This window comes from Acomys russatus, chromosome X (assembly GCF_903995435.1).
Source record: "Acomys russatus chromosome X, mAcoRus1.1, whole genome shotgun sequence".
NCBI lineage: Eukaryota > Metazoa > Chordata > Mammalia > Rodentia > Muridae > Acomys > Acomys russatus.
This window is the reverse complement of record NC_067169.1, coordinates 23,102,696-23,120,724: the sequence shown is the minus strand read 5'-3', so window position 1 is coordinate 23,120,724 and position 18,029 is coordinate 23,102,696. Positions and strand designations below refer to the sequence as shown.

Here is an 18,029-nt window from a genome sequence, read left to right as displayed (position 1 = left end):
TCAGCTCCACAGAACCTTCTAATGAAGAAACAGAGGGAAAAGAGGCCTGGAATGGGTGGGGAGAGGGTGCTAGCAATTAGCTGCCTTTGAAAGATCGAGGGGGTTTTAATGGGTCAAAGGGCTTGGGACCTGTTTTTGGTGACAGCAGTCAGCCTTTAGTCGGGAAGTTGCCCATATAGGGTCAGAGGCTTCTCCTGCTTCCCTCTTACTTCCCCACTACTGCCTTGAACTCTCCAAGAGAAGCAAAGCTGAGTAGAAAGGAGGGGAGTAGGGACCTCACGTGCTAAAGGGGAGGTAGCCAGGCCTTTTGCCTTTGGTGTGACTAAAGGAGGACTGCTTGGCCCCTGGGGTCCCCAAGGTAGAAAAAGCAAAAAATGCTAAAGTACCCCTTGATTCCAAGAAGGATGGAAGGGGTGGATCTACAGAAAAAAAAGAAGATAAGCCACAAACATAAAGATAACACAGAGGCCTCACAAATTCCCTGTGGTCTGCATCATAGCTGTTACGGTCCCCAGAAGCACTAGGCAAGCTGAGGTGAGGACGAGTGGAAGGTAGAGGACACTCCCACTTGGGCAGTGCCAAAATGGGTTGTTTGGAGGGGGCAGTCTCCATCAAGTCCAGGTTGCCAGTAAGGCAAAACAAGAGGGAGGTGGGGACACTGTCTGGAAAATAGGGACAATCACAAAGGGAAGGAGAGAAAAGTGGATCAGAAGATCTGCTACGTCACAGATGGGCATTGCTTCTAAGTTCAGACATGAATAGCCTATCTGCACTACGCTTGAATGTTGGCCTGTGGTCTGGAAGTGTAATGGCCCAGGGGTGAAGGCTTGAGTCCTGAAGTCTTCTCAGATGGGTGAAGAAGCATTGAGGTTCCTGATAAATGACCCTGCACGGTTAGGCTGTGTCACCACACCCTCATCAGAAGGTCCAGGCTGTGCTTTGTGGTGTAGGTGGTAGTGGCAGGCTATAGAGCCAGAGTTAGCAATGTGGCCGGTACTTCGGATTTCTAGGCTGTGGGTTTGTACCTGCTGGAACCCAGGTAGAGCTTTGGGGATAATGTTCTGCAGGGCCTCAAAAATACAGGCAAATTCCTGAAGATCATCATAGGGGCTTCATGTGCAGTCAGATAAAAGTCATTTCATCTGGTGGGCTAGGCAACAGTCATGGTCAAAGGCTTGGGTATCTGTCCTCTTCCCCCACCTCAAAGAGAAGCAAGGATCTCCCTTTTCCCCCTCAAAGACAGACAAAGTCAACTCTTGTAGGCCAGCTCTGGAGATGGCCCATAATAGGGCCTTCATATTCCTCACGAAAAGAGGTAAAAGGAAACTGAAGGTAGGGTATGTCCACTGGATTGGGAGGAAGGGGTAGGAATGGGTGAAGGTGGGCAGGCTTAGAGACAGGGCAGGAGTTGCAGAAAATGTTGAGCACTGGGCCTCTACCTTCATGGCTGAGGAAGCTGAAGGGCCCAGACTCCCTTTATGCTGCTCATCATTCCTTCCATATGGAGGCAGGGTGGAAAAGAGTAAAGACAAGGTGTTATGTGGGAGAAAGAGGAAAAGGTTCTTGTCAGTTGAAAACCTCTTCCATTTACCTGCTACTCATGGGCATGGAAAAGGAAGGCAGGATATTCATAGTGGAAGTGGGAAAGGGAGTTGGGGATAGTCCGTGCCTTTGGTCAATCCCAAGAAAGCAGGACAATGCACCTTGTCCGGGGCTCATAGGATCCAGGAGTGCCCCGAGTCGACAACGAAGAAGGCAATGGGGGTGAAGGGATGAAGGAGTAGGATACAAGAGGGCTCAGCTCACAGAAGTAACTTGCCATTTCTGTGGATTTTCAGGATGCGCCCGAGTCTCTGCTTTGCTGTGGCCAGGCCCTTTTTAGGACGCTTTCCTGAAAGGGAGGGTCAACATAAGTGGAGGCTTTAGGAGCAACTTTAGCATCAACTGCTCTTGCGCCACCCCCCTCCTTTGTTTTTCTCTCAACAAAGGTTCTTCATCTTTATGTAATATTGGGCAAGGAACCCTCCTTAACCACTTCTTTTCAAAGCTGCATGCTTAGCTAATCCTTTCCCTGATTGCTGTAGCGGTGTTAGTCACTATAGTTCTAGTTTTCTGGCACTTCCCCCCCCCCCCCCCCCCCCGCCACTGAATTCTTTGGTTCAATCATCTTCCTTAGAAAATTCTGTAGTGGGCACATGCCTTTAATCCCAGCACTCGGGAGGCAGAGGCAGGCAGACACTTGTGAGTTCGAGGCCAGCCTGGTCTACAAAGTGAGTCCAGGACAGCCAAGGCTACACAGAGAGACTCTGTCTGAAAAAAAAAAAAACATACAAAAATAAAAAACAAAACAAAAAAAGAAAATTCTGTAATGAGATCAATATGCTTTCATGATTACCACAGTTAGTGACTATAGTTTAGTGTCTCTAAGAGTGCCATCCTCAGGGTCTTCTTTAATTAGAAACCTCCATTCTAGTCAATCCTAACTATCACACCAAGCCCAGTATCCCTCAACTACAGGGATACTCTAGGAAGTGGGCTCTGAGGGCTTGAATTCTCTCTCTTGCATCTGTCTCCCCACATCAAATCACGTCTCATATCCTGTATTACCACAACTATTATTTCCACTTATCATCTCTCTATTATTCTGACCAGTATTACTCTGACAATATTTGTGTTTCTTCAGTCCTTCCTAAATCTATGGATGCACAGACTACCTACTTCTAGTCTATCCTCCATTACGACCACCAGAAGAACCTTTCTTTCTTTCTTTGGTTTGTTTTTCTAGACAGAATTTCTCTGTGTATCCTTGGCTGTCCTGGACTCCCTCTGTGGGCCAGGCTGGCCTCAAACTCACAGGGATTCACCTGCCTCTGCCTCCTGAGTGCTGGGACTAAAGGTGTGCACCACCACCACCACCAGGCTCAGAAGAATCTTTCAAACCTAAATCTAATATCACCTCTATTTAAAGTCAGTTCATTACCTCTCCATGGCCTATTGAGCTCAAATCCAAACATCTGAAGTTTGGCTTTCAGTGGCCCTTCCTGGTGTTCTCATCTACTAGAGCACTTAAGATTTAGATCAAGGAGCTTTAAGAGCTCTCATTTCAATCCCCATTTGGGTCATGTACCTTGTCCTGCCTGACTGCTCTGGGAACCAACTGAAGGGCGCCGCTGGGTGAGGAAGACTCCAGGGGCCATGGGTGTGGTGCTGCGATTTGCCTGAGCCATGCCAAAGGCATTGGGGCGAGCAGTGTACTCATGGTCAGCAAGACTTCCTGACAGAGCCTCTTGTTTAGGCTCAGGAGGTGGCTGGGGTGAGGAGGAGGAGGTGACAGGCTGGGGTGTAGTAGCAGGTGTTGGTGCAGACACTGTTGTGGTGAGACTGGAATCTTGAGGGCGAGGCTGCTCTACCTCCTTCAACAAAGGCTTCTTCTTGATATATTTTTTCTTTTGGGCCTTTTGCAGCTCCTGAAATAAAAACAAAGTTAGAGGCAAGATTAAAGAGTGAAAAAGAGAAAAAAATTTCCCAGAAAGTTAAGTAGACAATAGTCAATATATTTCTGCATGCTGCCACTTCTCCCTCACCTCCTATCTACCTACCTTGTATGGATACACAATAATACAGGCCCTTCGAATCCCTATGATGATTTCGTTGGCATCATCCACCCTTAACTAACCACTACCACTTAACTGAGACAGGGTTTCTCTGTGTAGCCTTGGCTGTCCTAGACTCACTCTGTAGACCAGGCTGGCCTAGAACTTACAGAGATTCACCTGCTTTTGCCTCCTAAGTGCTGGGATTACCACACCCAGCTTGAGGGGTTGGGGGAATGGGACTATTCACTTTATAAATAACAAGAGAAGTGCAAGGATAATGAGTAACTTAAACCAAAATCCTTGTGGAAAAGTAGTCAGATCTAGTGTCTACTATCTCTTACAAAACTCCAAATGAACCAAGAGTTAAGTCTTAGCTTTGGAGTAAGGTACACCCAAGTTCAAACTGAGGCCTCTATTTCCTAAATTGGATGACTTTAGTTAAAGTTACTAACCTTTCTGAATCTCAGCTGCCTTGTCTGCAAAATGGGCAAAGTAATACCTGCTTTTCAGAATTGCTAGAAAGCTTAAATGACATAAAAATATATAACATATGAAAGGAACTCAACAAAGTAGTCAATCATTATTCTCTATTTCTTTTTCTTTTCTTTTTGTTTGTGTTTTTTGTTTTTCAAGACAGGGTTTCTCTGTGTAGCCTTGGCTGCTCTGTACTTACTTGTAGACCAGGCTGGCCTCAAACTCACAGCGATCTACCTGCCTCTGCCTCCTTGAGGGCTGGGATTAAAGGCGTGTGCCACTACTGCCCGGCTTTTTTTTTCAAGACAAGGTTTCACTGTGTAGCCTTGGCTGTCTTGGACACACTTTGTAGATCAGGCTGTTTTTTTTTTTTTTCCCGAGACAGGGTTTCTCTGTGTACTTGACTGTCCTGGACTCACTTTGTAGATCAGGCTGGCCTTGAACTCACAGAGATCCACCTGCCTCTGCCTCCTGGGATTAAAGGCGTGCACCACCACCACCTGGCTTATCAATCTGTGTAAGGGTGTAAGATCTTAGAGTTACAGACAGTTGTGGGCTGCCATGTGGGTGCTTGGAATTGAACCAGGTCCTTTGGAATAGCATTCAGTGCTCTTAACTGCTGAGCCATCTCTCCAGGCCCGGGCTTGACAATCTTTTAAGTCATTAAATCTAGTATCTCAATTTGTGATAGAATAGAGAGATGTGAGTTTTGTGTCACTTCTTCCAGTACCTTGCAGTTCATCCACTTATTGCTATATGGATCTACTACCCACTGTGTAGTAGGTACTTAAGACAATGCACGTGTGGAATCCTTTGAACCTGGAAGATGGTGCTGAGAGAAGGTGAACGATTTACCTTCTGAAGTGTCACTCAGCTACACATACCAACTCCATGACTATATTCCTTAGACTTCTCTTGGCAACAAAAGCCTAAACCTCCATTCTTGGGAATGAGAAGGATGTCCTGGAACTTGCTCTGTGGACCAGGCTGGCCTTGAACTCACAGAGATCCACCTGGCTCTGCCTCCTTAAGCATTGGAGGCGCACCACCACTGCGCCATGAGTATTCACCTTTTAACTTTACTTATACTCATCTTTCAACATGAAGTCTCTAATCCAGAAAAATCTCATCCATCCATCCATCCATTCATTCCAACACTGATTTATCATGTGTGGTTATTAAAATGAGTATCCCAAGTTAAATTAAACACATCCCCACTCTATAATAAAGGTCATAAGAGACCCTTATGATCATAAGTATTATGAGATAAACTATATATAAATATAGATGAAGAGCCAAGAAATAGAGCGGTAGTAGGTGATGTGAATTGGCAGAAAGAATGGCTTGATGTAATGAGATAATCTGGTACATGGAGTAAATCATGAACACTGTAGTGGAGTACAGTTAGCATAAATGATGTACACTTGAGTGGAGTCGGGAGATTAGAAAGAAGTCACTATAGACCAACAAAGAGGGCTTTATGAGCCATAACAAGGAGCGTTATTTTCATGGAGTGCTTTTCTGTCCCCTTCCAACAAAAAATAGCTTCTAATACCACCCCCAACTTGTTTTTGTTTTTGTTTTCAAGACAGGGTTTCTCTGTGTAGCCTTGGCTGTCCTGGACTCACTCTGTAGACCAGGCTGGCCTCAAACTTACAGAGATCCACCTGCCTCTGCCTCCTGAGTACTGGGATTAAAGGCGTGTGCCATCACCACCCAACATTTTTTTTCTTGGTTTTGTGAGACAGGGTCTCTCTGTGTTAGCCTTGGCTGTCCTGGAACTGCTTTGTACACCAGGCTGGCCTCAAACTCACAGCAATCCACCTGCCTCTGCCTCCCGAGTGCAGGGATTAAAGGCGTGCGCTACCACTGCCCGGCTTTTCCCAACTTAAAAAAAAAAAGATTTATTTATTTATTATGTATACAATTTGATGCCTGCATGTGTGCCTGCCCAAGAGAAGGGACCAGATCTCATTATAGATGGTTGTGAGCCACCATGTGGTTGCTGGGAATTGAACGCAGGACCTCTGGAAGAGCAGTCAGTGTCCTTAACCTCTGAGCCATCTCTCTAGTCCCAGCCACTCCCAACTTTAAAGTCTCTTCTTAGAAGTAATTCCATCAACCCAAATAGTTAGTACTTTACTCCTTAGAAAGCACTAAAAATAGTTTTCACACTTTAATCTGTTTGTTTAAAGCAATAGAAAACCTTTATTTGGAAGTTACATCTTATTTGTTTGTTTGTTTGGTTTTTCAAGACAGATCTCTCTATGTTAGCCTTGGCTGTCCTGGACTCACTCTGTAGACCAGGTTGGCCTCGAACTCATAGTGATCCACCTGCCTCTGCCTCCCAAGTGCTGGGATTAAAGGTGTGTGCCACCACCACCTGCCTGGAAGTTACCTCTTATGCGGCACTGACAATCTTAGTCAAAGAAGAGCCACTTGGCCTGCTTGATCTCTGCTGTCTTACAATAATAGCCTCTAAGACATTTTCAAGAAACTTTATAGCTCTATGGAACATTAATATGGAAAACAGTTCTTAAATTTCACTTATATAGGATATAATTACTAAAATAGATAAACATTTAACGATTTCATTTTCTTTAAAAATCAAGTAACATGAAATCTGAAGTTATAGGATATGAGTTTGATTCTTGTCTCCTCCATTTACTGGCTGTCTTATCCTGGACTAGTCATTTAAAGTGAGCCTCATATTCGTCACCTGTAAAATGATGAAAATGTCATCTATTGAACAAGACTATTGGCCATATTATATTAGACACTGTACATAGGTGCACCTAACATAAGGCAGATGCTCAATAGTGCCTTAAGATATAGGATGTGGCACGAGGAGCTACTCGGATAGTGTTAAAGAACTAAAAACTTCCCCTCCAAATGCTCCTAGGGTTTCTGAGCATACTATATGATAAAGCACTTTGTAAACTAATGCTAAGAGGTAAAATTGATTCTGTGAAGGTGACCTTTTAGGATGAAAAACAGTGAATATTGGTCTCTTGAGAAGCAGGGGGTAAAGATCAAGGTAATAATATTTGGTAAAGGGTATGAGAAAAAAAAAACCGTCTTTATGAAAGGCCAAATTCCAATACTGGTGGGTGACGCAAAACTTAAGTGTACTCAAATGAGTCACTTCCTCAGACTAAATCTGAAAGCAAACGACAGATCTAGTCTTTTCTGAGGATTTTTTTCCAATATTTTTTACTTGTTATTTGAGAATTTTATACATGCATGCACTGTATTTTGATCATATTCATCCCTACTTCCAAAGCCTTACAGATTCTCCCCAATTATGTTTTCCTCTCAACTTCATATCCTCTTTGTTATTTAAATAACCCACTGGGTCAAATTAATGCTATCCATTATACAAGAGTATAGGGCCTTCCACTGGGGCATGGGTGACCTACCAGGGACTACACCTGTAAAGAAAACTGACTCTCCTCCCTCCACCTGTGGTGATTATATATACTTAGAAGGGTAAGTGAGCTCAACAAGGACACTTTTCTGACCCTGTTTTTCATCCTAATTCATGTCAACTATGGAAATAGCTTGCCATGGAGCTGGGATGTAAAGGACATAGGAGGGGCTGGGATACTGCCCAAAATAAAGATCAAAGGTTACCCATAATAGCAGGCTTCTACCAGCCGAAAGGTCTGACTGTTGAGGCTCTCAGTCATCAGTCCCAGGGTCACTGGCTGGATGTCACCACTTACCTGCTGTGCAAGCTTTGCAGCTGCTGCAGCCAAACCTGTCTCAATGGAGGCAACTCGGGTCCCCTCACGAACAGGACGGTCCTGCTTGGGTAGAGTAGGAGTCACACGGGCTGCAAGGGAAATATGATGCTTATCTATTTGCCAATTATAGTCATTAACTTCTGACTATCCTAAAGGTTAGGATAGCATTGTTCTTCCTGCTTCTAGCTTTTCACAAAATCCTATTTAATGACCAAGGCATACATGAATACAAATTAACCTCCTTGAACTGGCATTTAAAATTGTTCACGTGCTTTCGTGTCCTTGTTGTTCTCGGATTACCTACTTTCCTAACCTTGCTTCTGCACCTACTGCTATGGTTTAAATATCCTCTCCAAAACTCATGTGGAAATTTAATTATCATTTTTAACAGTATTAGAAGGAGACCTTTAAGAGGCAATTAGAAAGCCGGGCGTGGTGGCGCACGCCTTTAATCCCAGCACTAGGGAGGCAGAGGCAGGTGGATCGCTGTGAGTTCGAGGCCAGCCTGGTCTACAAAGTGAGTCCAGGATGGCCAAGGCTACACAGAGAAACCCTGTCTCGAAAAACCCAAAAAAAAAAAAAGAGGCAATTAGATCATGATGGCACTGCTTTCCTGGATGGTATAAAGCTATTATTACAGGAGTGGGTTAGGTATTAAAAGGGGTTTACTTCAACTCTTTTCTTTCACTATATGATGCCTCCTACTTATAGGACAATTTGGCATGAAGGCTTAAACCATGTCAAAATCATGCTCTGAGACTTTCTTACCTTTAGAACCATGAGAAAATTAAGCTTTTATTTAGAATTTACCAAGTTGTTATAGTTGCAGAAAACAGACCAAATACCCAAATACCCTTATTTTCTGCTTCTTCAGACAGATGGCTTCCTTATTGCACCTCCAGAGAATGACATTACATCATCTTTCCCTCCATACTCATATTTACTATCTGGACTGCCTAGAACATCTATTTTCCTTTTGCCTATTTAAAACATGCCTATCTCTCAAAAGTATGTTATGAAGTATCTTCTGCAGAATGTCTGGGACCACCCTGATCCCACTGATTTTTTTTTTCCGAGACAGGGTTTCTCTGTGTAGCCTTGGCTATCCTAGACTCGCTTTGTAGACCAGGCTGGCCTTGAACTCACAGGGATCCACCTGCCTCTGCCTCTTGAGTGCTGGGATTACAGGTGTGTGGCACCACTGCATGGCCCAACTGATCTTTTCTTTCCCAGAATTTATAATCTGTACATACTACCCATTGAGGATTTTATATATATATATACACATACACACACACATACATACATACATACATACATACACACACACACATACACAAACAATAAATTCTTGAATATTATGGCATACCTTTTTTTTATAACACCTTAACAATACTGAATTTTAAAAAATTACCTGTTTATCCTTTTTCTTTTTTTTTTTTTTTTTTTGGTTTTTCGAGACAGGGTTTCTCTGTGTAGCCTTGGCCATCCTGGACTCACTTTGTAGACCAGGCTGGCCTCGAACTCACAGCGATCCACCTGCCTCTGCCTCCCGAGTGCTGGGATTAAAGGCGTGCGCCACCACGCCCGGCTTGTTTATCCTTTTCAATCAGCCTACTTTAGGAGAAACAAATATCCTCAGATGAAGAAAGAAAACTCTTTTTACAAACAAATTCCAGCTGGGGCTGAGCAGATGGCTCAGTGAAGTGCTTATTGTGCAAGCTTGAGGGACAGAGCTCAGTCCCTGGCACCACAGAAATGATAACCAACCACCAAACACCAAGGAAGCATAGTTGTAAACCCAGTGCTGGGGAGGCACAGTCAGGAGGATTCAATCAGTAAGCCCCAGGTACTAGTGAGAGGTCCTATCTTTTAAAAAATGACCAGAAACATGGCTCTGCAGGTAAAAGCACTTGCAGCAAGCTTGACAACTTGAGATCAACCCCAGAACCCACATAAAGGTGAAGAGAGAGAGCTAACTCCACAAAGTTGTCCTTTGACCTCCACACATGTGGCAGTTTTAGCAATAATCATTAAAAAAAAACCATTAAAAAAACAAGGGTGGGGCGGGGGTGGGGTGGGGAAAAAAAGAAAAACAAAACAAAACAAAAAAAAACCCCAAAAAAAACAAGGGTGATTGGGAAATGGCTCAGTGGGTAAAACTCTTGTCCTCCAAGTGTGAAGACCTGAATTAAGGCTGGACGCACTAGCTTTTGTCTGTGATTCCAGAGCTCCTAGAGCAAGATAGGGGGCAGAGACAAGAGTAACCCTAGAAGATGATGGGCCAAGTAGTCTGGGGGTATGCAACAGCAAACAAGAGAGCGTGGCCCAGTATGAATGTGCAAGTGCCTCTCCAGTACTGGGATTACAAGTATGCATCATCAGTGCTAGGTTTTTTATTTTTTAAATGAATGTGATGCTGGTTATTGAGCTTGGGGCCTCATGCTAGTACAAATAAGCATTTTACTGATCTATCTCTCATTCATACTGAAGTTGTCCTCTGACATCCACACTCACGCTGTGCATGTACACCATGGCACAACTGTCAAGATCAAAGGACAATTTGTAGGAGTTAGTTTCTTCCAACATGTGGGTTTTGGAGATCAAACTCAGGTTGTTAGGCATGGTGGCAAGTACCTTTACCGGCAGTCATCTCAAATGGCACTATAACATACCTGTACTTTTGAAAGGTAGGCATGTTCTGCATAGTCAGACAAAAAGAAGCAACCATTAAACAAAACATGTGCATCCACATGAACATACACAGGCAGACAGATAAACAGATACACAGCAGCATGCCACCTTACAAATGTAGAAGGAGTGATAAAAAAAATGATAAGTTTGAGCCAGGCATGGTGGTGTACTCCTATAATTCCACTAAGGGAGGCTGATTTCTGTGAGTTCAAGGCTAGCCTGGTCCTACAAAAGCAAGTCCAGGACAGCCAAGGCTACATAGTGAGACCTTGTCAAAAAACAAGCAAGCAAGCAAGCAAGCAAAATGTTAAGTAAGAAAAGCAAAACATAAATGCCACGCATTAAAAGATAAGCTGGGTATATTCAAGGAGAGATATTCTTAGCTATTGAAGTATTTACAAAGAAGTGCAAAGGAAAATGCTTGTGATATATTACTGTAAAGGTTACAATGTAATAATTTGCAGTTTACAATTGATCCTTAGTAAATACAGAAGTATTAATCACAAGACAAAGTAGAGTTAACAACTTTGCTAATACAACTAAGAAAGAACAATTAATAGAAAGATAGGGAAAAGCAGTGGGGAGTGCATCAGAAATTGATGAAATGAGAAATAAGAGATTAGGATGATAAATTGAGAAATGGTGTTAATAAGTGCGCTCTCTCTCTCTCTCTCTCTCTCTCTCTCTCTCTCTCTCTCTCTCTCTCTCTCTCTCTCTCTCTCCTCCTCTCCTCTCTCTCTCTCTCTCTCTCTCTCTCTCTCTCTCAACAGGGTTTCTCTGTGTAACAGCTCTGGCTGTCCTGGACTTGTAGACCAGGCTGGCCTTGAACTCACAGTGATCCGCCTGCCTCTACCTCCCAAGTGTAATAAGCTCTCTTTTTGAGACAAGGTCTCACTATGTAGACCAGAATAACTTCAACTTCACTATGTAACTCAGGCTGACTAGAAAGAAGCCAGCAATACCTTACCTTACAAAATATTACTATGAAGACTTGGCTGGCTTGAAACTTACTATATAGAGATCAGGATGGTTTCAAACTCACAGAGGTATGCTTGCCTTTATAACCCAAACTGAGATTAAAGGTATGCGCCTGGCAGAAAAATTTTTAGCAAATTTTATAAAGCTCCCAAATGCTCTTCAACGTAAACAGCCCAAGAGGTAAGATAAGAAAAATTATTTTCTCTCTCAAAATTCTGTGTTCACTTCAGTTACCTACTTTTCCTCTCTTTCTTCCCTGAGGAAAAGATGACTTCTAAGTAGTTGAGAATCTCAGGACTCCTGAAGAGCCCAAGAGTCAGCATCATTTTCCTTCTTGAAAACAAAATTACCATAGTGGGTTTGGGATGACAGTTATGAGAATGTTTTTAGAAGTCCTAGATGGTTTAGTGAACTCTTCCTGGTTTCTTTCATTTTGAGCCATATGATATAAAAACAAAAGCTATGATTTTCCTAGCTAGATTACATAAACTGTCACATAATCATTTTAGCTCTAGCAGCTATCATGGTACTAAATGTAACAGATGTTTGCTGACTAAGGAAACCAGTGACCGAGGAAGATCTTGTATTACTTATCTTTCATTTCAATCTGTTTTTTTCACCTGATCACTCCTACAGAGTTTAAGGTACAGAATACTAGATCACCTTTAGGACTCCATGGAGCATCATCTGAATTCTTCTTTTTCTTGGGTCGAGATTTCAAAGCAGGGTCATCATCATCAGACTCCAGGGATGGATAGACTGTAGGGAGAGGTGAAGGCAGGATAAGTGAAATCCAAAAGGGCAAAGACAGAATGATACATATTTCATTTCTTCCAACTCCTTTTCAAGTATACTCATTTACTTAATCCACATTGAATTTCAGAAGGTCCCTAAATATCTCACATTTTGTGCTTTTTCTGTAGTTGTAGCCTTGTCATGAAACTCCTTCTAAATTCACCTAATTCTTAGTCATTTGGTCAGGACCACTCAGGTGAGTTACTTGGCTCACCTTTTAAAATTCAGTTCTAGATTTAGCCCTGTAAAAAGCCTTTCCTGGCTCTCATGATCTGATTCAGATTCCTCCTTCTCAGCTCTCCATAGCAACCTGTGTTTTATGCCTGCACGGGAGATGTTATATTGTACTTGGGAACCGATTGTTACATCTGTTACCTCTAATTTACAAATGAAGCCAGGGATGTGTGTTTGATTCTATACTAAAGCACCTTCATACAATGAATAGTAGGTATTTATTGCTTATCAAATAATGGGGAAAATAATAGTCCATATTTAATATACATAATAGGAACAAAAAGACTAAGTTGAACTGAGACCAAGATCACTGGAACTGCATGATCTAACCAATAAAATTCCACACATAAGTATCTTATCTTAGAGAAATAAATACAAGTATACAGATTATCATAAAATCCATAGGCAATTCCTCAAAATCCATAGGCAACACACTTAGGATTTAATAGGATTATGGTCTAGAAAGATCCTATTGATGAAGTAAAATTCTGATGCCACTTCTAAGCCTAAAAGAAAACTGCAAAAGTAACAATTTCACAGGAGAGCTCCTTTTACTACTTTCCAGAGGGCTTCTCTACAAAAATGAGTCTATTTTCAGACCCTACTCCTTTAGAAAAGAGGTGAAAACTTTGTCTCCTGACTTTTTATTTTCTTTCAAGAGAAGAAGATTTCAGCCAGACTTAGTGGTGCTCACGTTTAATCCCAGCACTGGGGAGGCAGAGACAGGTAGATCACTGTGAGTTCAAGGCCAGCCTGATCTACAAAGCAAGTCAAAGAGAAACTCTGTCTCGAAAACAATAACAACAAATGTGTGTGTGTGTGTGTGTGTGTGTGTGTGTGTGTGTGTGTGTGTGTATGGTTGAAGGTACTTCTTAATTTTAGAAGATATTACCAAACAATAGTAATTAATTCAGTGTGTATCTGGCATAAAGGCAGGTATAAAAGCCAATGAGAAAGCTGGGCAGTGATGGCACACACCTTTAATCCCAGCACTTGGGAGGCAGTGGCAGGTGAATTGCTGTGAGTTCGAGGCCAGCCTGGTCTACAAAGTGAGTCCAGGACAGCCAAGGCCACACAGAGAAACTCTGTTTTGAAAAAACAACCCCCCCCAAAAAAAGCCAATGAGAAAGAATATAACATGCATAAACAAAGCCTTGAATACATGATCAAATGATTTCTTTTGTTTTTTCGGGGACAAGGTCTTTCTGTTGCCAAGGCTGGCCTCAAATATCAAATGCTCCTACCTCTTGAGTATTGGGATGCCAGGTATAAACCACCGTGACCAGCTCTCACTAACATTTTTGTGCCAGTTTTCTTTTTTCTTAATATTTTAGTTGGTATACAAAATAATGGGCTTGACATTTTATGCATCTATATCATTGTATATTGTACAAATGACTCTACCCTCCCTTAGCTGTTCTCAATCTCAATAATTCTTAAAAAATATAATAATACAAAGCATCTTCTCCAACTACAATAAAGCTAAAGAAATCAATATTGGAAAGATAAATAGAAAATTCATAACTGTATGGAAGTTATACAAAGTTACTAAAAAAAGAATAAAAGAAATAATCATGTGTGTGTGATTTCAAAGACTTTGATATGGGGCCAGTAAGATGGTTCAATGGGTAAAAATATGCCTACCACCAAGCCTGAAGAGATCAAGCCCCAGTGGGGGCTGGAGAGATGGCTCAGCGGCTAAGAGCACTGACTGCTCTTCCAGAGGTCATGAGCTCAATTCCCAGCAACCACATGGTGGCTCACAGCCATCTATAATGTGATCTGATACCCTTCTCTGGCCTGCAGGTGTACATGTAGGCAGAGCTCTGTATACATAATAATAATAAATAAATAAATCTTAAAAAAAAAAAAAAAAAAAGAGAGATCAAGCCCCAGGATCCACATTGCGGAAAGAGAAAACTGACTCCCACAGGTTGTCCTCTAACCTCCATACATGTATAATAAAAGAAAAATTAAAAAGGTATACAAAACTTTTTAAAGATTATGATATGAATTGGAACAAAACTAGAATATAACAAAACTTTAAAAGATGCAGCAAAACAGTACACAGATAGCAATTTAAAATAGCAAATACCTACATTTAAAAAAATGAAAGACCCTAAATCAATAACCTATCTTCATATATTAGAAAACTAGGGGGAAAAGACCAAACTAAATCCAAAGTTAAAAAAGAAAAAGATTAGAGTGGAGATGAGAGAGAGGGAGGGGGTGGGAGAGGAGAGGGGAAGAGGAGGAGGAGGAAGAGGAGGAGGAGGAGGAAGAGGAGGAGAGAGAGAGAGAGAGAGAGAGAGAGAGAGAGAGAGAGAGAGAGAGAGAGGATAGAAGAGGAACAAAATAAGGATTGGGCACAGCACAGGGCATGGCGGGGGGCAGCTGTCTCTCCCTCTTTTGGGACCCTTGTCCTCCTGCTGGGTTGCCTTAACCAGCTATAATTGAAGGGAGGTACCTAGTCTTATTGCAACTTGACATGCTGCCCTTTCTGAAGGGAAATGAAAGAAGAAGAGGAGGAGTGGATGGGGTGGGAGGAAGAGAGGAGGTGGAGAACTAGGACAAAAGGAGGAGAAACTGAGGTCAGGATGTAATATATAAGAGAATAACTAATTATTTAAAGAGAATCATTAAGACTCCTATCTGGAGCCAGGCACAGTGGTGCATGCATTTAATCCTAGCACTCAGTAGGCAGAGGCAGGTGGATTGCTGTTAGTTTGATACCAACCTGGTCTACAAAGCGAGTCCAGGACAGCCAAGGCTAACACAGAGAAACCCTGTCTCAAAAAACCAAAAACCAAAAAAAAAAAAAAAAAAAAAAAAAAAAAAAGAAAAAAGAAAAAAAGAAAATTAAAGACTCCTATTTGCCCTTGGCATCTCTACATCCACAGGCCTAGTTCCAGACCTATGACTCTGATATAAGCTGGTAAATCTCTCTGGAAACCCATCTGCCTCCTCCACCCCTATCTCCACAATCATAGGTCTAGCTCAAAACCACAGGTCCAATACTGGCTTTGCCTGTCTTAGGTCTGATCAAGCAACTCATGCATGTACCAGCTTTACCTGGCTTAGTTCTGGACACATAGCTCCTGGACTGGTCAAATCTAAGGAAAGCTAAAAGCTCATATTAGATACACAACCAAAGAAAGAAGTCCATGAGGCCAGGTCACATTGAAAAACCAAGAATATGAAAGGCCAAAATAGTATGTGTCCCACCAAACCTACTAGTCCTCTAGAAATGTTCTCTAATGAGAATTATCTAGATGAAACCCAAGACCCAGAATTAAAAACAAACAACTCTCTACTGAATGATCAGTGGGGTCAAGGCAGAAATAAAGAAATCAAAATATTTCCTAGAATTCAGTGAACATAAAGGCACAGCATACCCAAACTTATGGGACACAATGAAAGTAGTGCTAAAAGAAACAGTCATAGCACTAAGTGCCTTCATAAAGAAATTGGAGACATCTCCTATTAGCAAATTTACATCACACCTCAAAGTTCTAGAACAAAAAGAAGCAAATACACCAAAAAGGAGTAGACAATAGGAAATAACCAAACTCAGGGCTAAAATCAATAAAACAGAAACAAAAACAACAAGACAAAGAATTAACAAAACCAAGAGCTAGTTCTTTGAAAAAAAAATCAAGATAGACAAACCCTTATCCAAACTAACTAAAAGACAGAAGATCCAATTTAACAAAATCAGAAATGAAAAGGAGAACATAATAACAGACACTGAGGAAATCCAAAGAATCAGTAGGTCTTACTTCAAAAGCCTGTATTCCACAAAATTTGAAAATCTAAAAGAAATGGACAATATCTTGATAGATACTACTTAGGAAAGTTAAAATCATGATCAGGTAAACAATTTAAGTAGACCTATAACCCCTAAGGAAATAGAACCAGTCATTAAAAATCTCTCAGCCAAAAATGCCCAGGGCCAGATGGTTTTAGTGCAGAATTCTACCAGACCTTCAAAGAAGAGCTAGAAACAATACTCCTCAAACTATTCCACAATATAGAAACAAAAGGAACATTGCCAAACTCATTCTATGAGGTCACAGTCACTCTGATACCTAAACCACACAAAGACTCAACAAAGAAAGAGAATTACAGACCAACTTCCATCATGAACATTGATGCAAAAATACTCAAATAAATATATCCAAGAACACATCAAAAAGATCATCCACCATGATCAAGTAGGCTTCATCCCAGAGATGCAGGGATGGTTCAACATACAAAAATCTGCCAATGTAATCCTTCATATAAACAAGCTGAAAGAAAAAAGACACATGATCATCTCATTACATTCTGAAAAAGCCTTTGACAAAATCCAACACCATGTTAAAAGTCTTGGAGAGATCAGGGCTACAAGTGACATACCTAAACACAATAAAGGAAATATACAGCAAGCTTATAGCCAACATCAAATTAAATAGAGAGAAACTCAAAGTAATTCCCCTAAAACAAGACAAGTCCATCCACTCTCTCCATATCTATTCAATAAGTACTTGAAGTTCTAGCTAGAGCAATAGAACAACTAACGGAGGTCAAGGGGATTCAAATTGCAAAGGAAGAAGTCAAAGTACCACTATCTGCAGATGATATGATAGTTTATGTTAAACAAACCTGGGCCCAACCAGGTGACTTTAGTTAAATACTTTTAAAAAATTAATAGCAATTATTCTCAAACTGTTCCAAAACACAGAAAAATATGTTCATTCTATAAAGTGTGCATTATCCTCATCTAAAAGCCCAAAAAACAAAAGGATACTAAAAAGAAAACCACAGAGGCCTATGTGTTAATAGGATGTTTAAAAATTTTACTTATTTTGCCTACTTGTATATCTTTCAAATGTGTTCAAGCAGTCCAGAGACCAGATCATATCAAACTCCCTGGAACTGGAGTTGCAGTTGTGAGCCACCATGTGGGTGCTGGGAATTGGACCCAGGTCTCCTCTGGAAAAGCAGCCAGCACTCTGAACCACAGAGCCATCCCTCCAGCACTGTGGTTCATGGGCCTTAAGAACTTGTTTGTAGGAGTAATGTAAAAGATTTTGGAGATACAGGCTAGAAAATCCTTTAACTACTGTAAGGAAAGCAAAATGAAACATTCTAATGGGATACAGAAAACCAGTATGCCAAAAGAAATGTGGACCATGGAGGTCCAGTTCTTGAAGCTTCTTAAGGGGACAAAGTCTCTATCAGGGCCTAATCTAGAGGCTATTCACACTCTATCAACAGATATGGTTATATTCTGACAGTGTCCTGAAAAATTCAATAGAGCTGGATTAAAAGGTAATAGACTTTTTTTTTTTTTTGAAGAAATCTCAACACAGTATAGCATTCAGGTTAGGATGTGTCTTGGTTACTCCTTACTCTTCTCATCCAGGTAGTGAATAAGATATGAAAAGTGTGTGGTGTGATGAAGAAAGTAGCCTGTCTGAGTTTAAAAATGTAGCCACAGGTTTGGCCAGGCGGTGGTGGCACATGCCTT

At 41.5% G+C, this 18,029-nt stretch overlaps 2 protein-coding genes across 4 annotated transcripts in view; one reads left to right on the top strand and one right to left on the bottom strand.

Moving 5' to 3' along the window:
- Positions 1-18,029, top strand: part of Shroom2 (shroom family member 2) — a 1,329,704-nt gene that overhangs the window by 941,016 nt on the left and 370,659 nt on the right. The window lies entirely within an intron of this gene.
- Positions 117-18,029, bottom strand: part of Phf8 (PHD finger protein 8) — a 90,935-nt gene continuing 73,022 nt past the window's right edge. For all 3 annotated transcript variants that reach the window (XM_051142117.1, XM_051142119.1, XM_051142118.1), the window contains 4 exons: positions 12,152-12,247; positions 7,796-7,905; positions 3,128-3,467; positions 117-1,891 (listed from right to left, as the gene is read on the bottom strand). In XM_051142117.1, the coding sequence (XP_050998074.1) occupies positions 1,803-1,891; positions 3,128-3,467; positions 7,796-7,905; positions 12,152-12,247 (635 nt within the window). In that variant the 3' untranslated portion in view covers positions 117-1,802. The remainder of the gene's footprint in view (positions 1,892-3,127; positions 3,468-7,795; positions 7,906-12,151; positions 12,248-18,029) is intronic.